The sequence below is a fragment of the Palaemon carinicauda genome, chromosome 15, assembly GCF_036898095.1.
Source record: "Palaemon carinicauda isolate YSFRI2023 chromosome 15, ASM3689809v2, whole genome shotgun sequence".
In the NCBI taxonomy this organism is placed as follows: domain Eukaryota; kingdom Metazoa; phylum Arthropoda; class Malacostraca; order Decapoda; family Palaemonidae; genus Palaemon; species Palaemon carinicauda.
Window position 1 is genome coordinate 78,481,486 of NC_090739.1, and position 7,430 is coordinate 78,488,915.

Sequence of the window (7,430 nt, forward strand, 5' to 3'; positions counted from 1 at the left end):
TTTGTCTGCCTTTTGTCATAGTTTGGGAATGCCAGCCGAAGAGCTAACTGGCGCCTTCCTGAAGAAAGTGACCACTTCCCATGGCTCCTTTCATTACAGTTTCCCGCATAAAGGGATAATGGAATTCATGGCAGCTCTGTTTTTCCCTATGAAATTGACAAACCAATGCTGGGACCAATCAGTAAACACAGCCACAGTTAAAAAGATCTTTGAAATGCTTCTTGGAGGGAGTCTCCCTGAAAACCTTCACAAATATCAAAATATGCTGATACATATAATCAGTCTATTCCATGTGAGTGACGGAGACGAGATGAAGGTGTCAGAAGATGTCAAGATTGAGGCACTGGAACTCCTAGTAAGGTCAGGAGTGGATGACAGAGACTCCGTGCTAAGAGTCTTGAAGAATATCAAATGTGATCATTACTCTTCAAGATGGATAGCAGAGAGGTTCAAGTTGTTTGATAGGTACACCATCATTGAAGATCATTCAATTGATGCGTTCATTGCCCTCCTTAGAGCCTCAGATGCTCCTTTCCCAAACAGAGAGAAAATTGGAATTGCAATAGACCTCTATGACACTGATCTGTTAGTTGAACTACAAAGGCAACTTTGCCGGCATCTCATCAACCCATCACGGATAGAACTAAATAACCATTTCAAAGGAGATTCAGAGCCGACCGTAGAAGAGAGAGAGTCAATCAAGAATCTACTCACTAATGAGTAAGTTATTATTATTTGACAGTTATTTTTAATATTACAAAATACATATAATAATCAAATATCTTTATGACAATACACTGGTACATGATCATCCATACAAACATATGCACATGCACACATATATAGGCCTACTGGTTAAAGAGAGAGAGAGAGAGAGAGAGAGAGAGAGAGAGAGAGAGAGAGAGAGAGAGAGAGAGAACTCATAAACTTTAGTATAAAAATCACCTTGAGTCTTGTAAACATTATATTCTATATTGTCAGTATCATCATTATCATCATTGTCACAATTTGTCTCATAATAAGTCGGCTAAACGTCAAAAAGCCCCGATTTTAATTTCTCATTTTTCTTTAATATTTATTCTTTTGAACTTTTTGTTTTCGTCATCATCATCTTCATCATCATCATCATCAACTTGATAATAAAATTCCCAATCAAATCCAATAACTATTTTTTTTCTTTTCTTGTCTTCTCTTTGGAACAGTTGTAAGGAATACGGAGGCATCTGGGACCCAACGTTCCTAATCCCTCCAAATATTAGGACACTTCGTGTGAGGCATCTAGACCAACCCAGTCTCGACGCCTTCTGTCGATCTTTGGAAAAGACAAAAGAGATTGAAGATTTAGGTAAGAATTCTCTGTTTCTTTAATCTGAGTGACGTTATAATACCTCGCCTCCTTTCCCTCATCCTGTCATTCATTGTTAATATAGTTGTTATCATTATCAATATCACTGTTAACAGCATTATAATCATCATTATTACTGTATAGATGTAGAACATTATATTCAGAGGTCTCAATCAAGTTTTATTTTTACAAAAAGGAAAATATTGTTTTCATCTGATTTTAAGTTGATATAAAAGCTTTCAATATTAAGTTTTAATTTCTTTCCTTCCATATATTAAAAGGAAATTTTTCATTTTATGGTGTTGATTTCACTAATAATGATAGAAATGAATCATAGTCATCATGATTGTAATGAATAAGAAACTGATATCGGCACCAGTCATAGTCAAACGCGGCTCCTCCTGACTCCGCCTCCTTCCTTCGCTGGTTGGTTCTCTACAAGGATGTGGACGGAGTAATCCTAAACGTTTATTTTACTAAATGATATTGTGACATTAAAATAAAGCTGAGTTGTTATTGGCTGAGGTGATTTAGATAGCGCGTAATGTGAGGGTTTCATGAGGAAACTGATGACATACCTTATGCCAGCCGCTACAATGCTCACGTGCACAGACACACACACATTGACTCCCGCACGCACACGCACACACACACATTAACGCAACCTCAGAGAGACAGTTGCAGACATATTGTTCTACTGTGTTTAGTTCTTCATCTTCTTCTTCTTCTTCTTCTTCTTCTTTCTCTTTCAGGTATTCGCTTCAGTGTCAACGACATCAGCAGCGTCAGTCGCCCCATCCCTTTCTTGGAGAAGGATCCAGATGTCGATGTCTTTGTCAGCGACGTCAAGGAAGAAGACATCGAGAAGGTTGTGGACATCCTTCGGACATTGCAACCACAGGATGCAAGGAGGTGAGGATAAATCATTCCTTAGAGAGAGAGAGAGAGAGAGAGAGAGAGAGAGAGAGAGAGAGAGAGAGAGAGAGAGAGAGAGAGAGAGAGAGAGAGAGTGTGTGTGTGTACTATCATTATATATATATATATATATATATATATATATATATACATATATATATATATATATATATATATATATATATATATATATGTGTGTGTGTGTGTGTGTGCGTGTGTGTGTATGTGTGTGTGTCTATATGTGTGTGTGTTTGCTTGTGACAGGGTACTCTCAATAGGCCTACATACATCCATATCTATTTTGGACTGGACATAGGCCTATTTTCTTAGAACATTAAATAAACTCAATAATGAGAAATATAATAAAAAAGATATTGATGATAATCATAGTAATGGAAAAGATTTTTCTTTTTTTCTACACTTTTTCAATTATCACAATAGGCCTACATATATCCATATCTATTTTTGGAAAGAACATAGGTCTATTTTATTTAAGCATTAAGTAAACTGATCATAAGATATATAAATTAACATCAATAATGAACAATGTAATAAAAAGTATTATTAATTTAAGTATTTACTTTTATTCACAATTTACATGATATTTTGGGTCATGAAATATAAGTATATATAAACAGTTACAATGCTGTGTTTGTCCACTCGCGTGTGTGTGTGCGTGTGTGTGTGTGCGTGTTTGTGCGTGTGCGTGTATGTGTCTGAATGCACTTGTCCATCTTAACAAAACAAGATAACAATAAAAGCATAAACTAATGAATAAATCTGGGTGACATCATTTCCTTTCTTCTTCTTTTCCTTTCCTTTCATTTAATCCCATTGTCTCCCTTTCCTTTTTCTTCCCAACAGATCGTTCTCGGCAATCCTGTTTCCTCTGTGTTCCCCGAGGAGGACGAGGAGCCCTGAGGTCTTCCTCAGACTCCTCGCCTCCTTGAAGGGAGTCAGGGTGAGATACAAAATCTGGTTTCCAGAAGATGAACAACCAGATGACGAAGCCTTACGCAGAGAGATAGATCTTAAGGCAAAGGAATCCACCGGATGTGAAGATGGTGTTTTTTGGTGAGTTTGCTTCTTCTTTTTATACTTCTTCTTCTTCTTCTTCATAGGTATTATACGATCTCTCTCTCTCTCTCTCTCTCTCTCTCTCTCTCTCTCTCTCTCTCTCTCTCTCTCTCTCTCTCTCTTCCACTAACGTTCCAAACATTTCGGCCGCAGGTGATGAGCCAGGATAAATATTCTGTATTTAGTATAGTTTCGAAATTGATATTTCTTTAAGATTAGGATTTTGCTTTTTTATTGTTAGTTAATAGTTTTAAGGATATATATATATATATATATATATATATATATATATATATATATATATATACATATGTATATATATATGTATATATATATATATATATATATATATATATATATATATATATATATATATATATATATACAGAGAGAGAGAGAGAGAGAGAGAGTTGATAGTGTAGCAATTTCCATCTCATTATTATCTCCTGTTATCTCTAATTATTTTGTTCATTATCATTTGATCAGAATCTTCAATCATGTGTTTTTGCACCTCAGTATTAGTATTTCATGTTCCCTTCAATTATCTCCTCATTGCCTTTAACTCTCGTCATATTCATCTTCGGCCTTTCCTTTATAATCATTATCATATCTTTCTATAATGAATATAATAATCTTCGCCTATGTTTTCTTCATTAGCTTTGGGGTTTATTCATTGAATTTATCCAAAGTTTATTTCTTAATGGTGTTTTCTTTCTTCATTATTATTATTATTATTATTATTATTATTATTATTATTATTATTATTATTATTATTATTATTATTATTATCATTTTGTTTATTTCTTTATTTGACAGGTTTGTATATATGCCTTTTTCTTGAAGAAGAAAAATAGAAGAAATGGAGGACAAAAAGGAACAAAAAGAAGTTCTTCAAGCAAGTGTCAAAGCTTCCAAAATATAATTCATATTTGTTGCAATAGATATCCTTGATTCATGTTTGACTACCTTTTTCTCCTAATGGTTAGCATATATATATATATATATATATATATATATATATATATATATATATATATATATATATATATATATATATATATATATATATATAGATCACTTCTAGATTATAAATGTCATTTCAATATATATATATATATATATATATATATATATATATATATATATATATATAAATTTTCAGGAAATGTTTAATATTTCTTCATGAAAACCTTTTGTTTTGGGAAATTTATTTAATTGTTAATTTCAATTGTTACGTTTATAATGATTAGATTATAAAATTCACTTTCTGATTATATATATATATATATATATATATATATATATATATATGTATATATATATATATATATATATATACATATATATATATATATATATATATATATATATATATATATATATATATATATATATGTGTGTGTGTGTGTGTGTGTGTGTGTGTGTGTGGTTGATATATTTGTCTCAGAAAACTACTTGACAATAACAGATGTTAGTAAAAGTTCAACGTCTTTTCATGAAAACCTATTTTTTGGAAACTTTTATTTATATGTTTATTGTTATATTCATTTTCCTGTTTGCTCTATTCGCTCACATCTATTCTCAGAACTTTGCTTTTGTTTAATCTTTTCAATGTAACAATTTTTTTTTTCCAAGTGATAAAGTACTTCATGACTTGTATCATGACATATTCTTAGCAAAATGCCGCAAGACTTGAATGTACTAAGATTCATTTTAATAATTTTCTAACATCTATTCATGACAATCAACTCTTGCTGATGATAGTAGAGGTGATGGTAGGTAATAAGTAACAGTGGAAATCATCAGAAATAAATCTGTGAATGAAACAAATGTTGTTTTTATCACCTTTAACATTTTATTTTAAGAGTTCAAGTCTGTAAAGCATCAGCTCTTCAGCAAGAAGTCTCTCTCTCTCTCTCTCTCTCTCTCTCTGGAGGTAAATGAAGACAACATTCCTACCTAAGTCCTTCAAAGGACTCAAATCATGCAACAAAAGAGAAAAGAGAAAAAGTGATCTTAAAACTTTTCAGACAGGTGAGTTCTTTGTGAAATCTCTTGTTCTGTGTTTGATCAGTTTGAACATCAAAGTAAACTTATCAGAAAGTATAATTTTTTCTTTGGATGTACATGTTAAAATTGACCAGTTAGTCAATTTAGTGTTGCAATTAAGGATCAAAGTAAAGCTTTTTATTGCAGAGATTTGATCTCTTGTGAAACGCTTAAACTTTGTAATGGCCTCATATATTGATGCTATTTCCTATTGCAGATCAGATGAACTGATAGAACAGAAGACTGACTGACTGACTGGCTGGCTGACTGATGCACGGGGAGCTGACATTTTAGGCCAGCGTCTGTCAGACCCATGAAGTGAAATTCTTATCAGAAAATGAAGGAAGGAAGAACTGAAGCTGACATTGGAGAAGAGAATAATAAGATGAGGTAGGATTTTCAGGGTAAGAATTTTGAGTTAGTGTTCTTAATGAATTGTATGAAATGGGTATGATAAGGAGTTACTTCTTTTAATCAAATGAATGAAAGTAGTAGGTTTTGTAGTTATTGCTCTAAATGAAAGGAATAGAAAGAGTAATGTTTTGAGTTACTATTTTGATAAATTGAATGAAAAGAGTAACATTATTATTTATTTCTTTAATTCATGTTGAATATAAATTTCCAAAAAATAATCTACACGATTAGACTTTTTTCGAATTTTTTTTTTTTTTTTACACAAAACAATATAAATTAGGACTCTGTAAAATGTAATGATTTCCTCTATACCAGCGTGAAGCAAGCAAAGGTAAAATAGGTCAAGTGTGTCTCTTCTTTTCATGCAGACAGAAAGACAGAAGGAATAGGAGGGAGGAACACAAGAGTGATTATCAGCAAATGTCAGCAATAATTGTAGCTTGAGGTTTTTTTTTCTCTCTGCTGTCTTCAATTGTTTAGTTTTCATAAATAGAAGTAAACATTGTTTTTGGTGTTTAAGTCAATCTGCTATTATCTTTACATAATAATTGTAAAAGGTACCTACTTATAATGGTTTTAAGGCATTGCATTTATTTCACCAATTCATCGTTGACCATTATGTAAGAGGCATTTGATAATTCTGTTTTCCAAAATAACTATTTTTGTATGTTTATTGTAGGTTTGTAAGGATATGATTAAGTGACGAGCTTCTCTTTGGAATTTCCTCCCTCTCCTCTAATGGTGCTTTCACCAGCCCTTTGGTGAGAGGTCATTTGAATATGTCTCTGCACTCATTGAGTCCTTCCTCGTAAAGACCTGAGCTACATTGTCAGGGGCCAGGATCTACAAGGGAAGCTCCAAACGAGGTCTGTTGGAACAGGGTGCCCGACATACTCTTTGTTTAGCAGGTCTCCTCACCTCGGTCTTTTGCTTTGGAGGTTGGACACTCTGCATCCAGCCAGCATCCGAGTACAGTTTCTCTTAGGAATTTTCGGACATTATCTGCACTCCAGAACCAGATTATGACACCAGGGAGCAGCATCAAGACAGGTCTTCAAAGCTTATTTGGGATTGATGGTGGTAATTACCAGACTCAGCCATTCCTTAACTTTGACCTTCTCCAGAGTAATTTTCTTCCTCTTCTTTGTATAGAGAATTTTCTAGAACTCCTTTATTTTACTCATTTTTTCATTGGGAAATTGGGTCATTGCAAAATTATATTTATCAGAAGTATATAATTTTCCATGAACTTATATCATACCTTTAATAATATCTAATACTGAATAGATATGCTCTGCCACTACACATTCTTATTTATTTAGTTGATCCATTTTGTTTTGCAATAAAAGATCATAGTGAAGATATATCACAACAAGATTTCTATTGCAAATATTTTATCTTTTGTATAGCATTTAAACTTTATAATGCGCTTGTATGTTGCTGCTATTTCCTTTTTACAGATCAGATGAACTGGTAGAACTGAACATTGACTGACCGACTGACTGACTGACAGGTGCACAGGGATATTGTTCATCGTCATCTGTTGGACTCAAGAGAAACTGATATGTTAGACCAGCGTCAGTCAGACCTATTGAGTCAACTTCTGATGATAGGAGAAGTAATACAGAAC

At 32.9% G+C, this 7,430-nt stretch overlaps 1 protein-coding gene across 1 annotated transcript in view; it reads left to right on the forward strand.

Annotated features, from left to right (window-relative positions):
• The window catches only part of LOC137654324 (uncharacterized), a 124,794-nt gene extending 120,479 nt beyond the window's left edge, over positions 1-4,315 (forward strand). Inside the window, exons 3-7 of the mRNA XM_068387950.1 lie at positions 1-720; positions 1,203-1,345; positions 2,098-2,257; positions 3,125-3,334; positions 4,154-4,315. The exon at positions 1-720 is cut by the window's left edge and continues 1,698 nt beyond it. Of these exons, the coding sequence (XP_068244051.1) occupies positions 1-720; positions 1,203-1,345; positions 2,098-2,257; positions 3,125-3,334; positions 4,154-4,178 (1,258 nt within the window). The 3' untranslated portion in view covers positions 4,179-4,315. The remainder of the gene's footprint in view (positions 721-1,202; positions 1,346-2,097; positions 2,258-3,124; positions 3,335-4,153) is intronic.
• Positions 4,316-7,430: the final 3,115 nt, after the last annotated feature.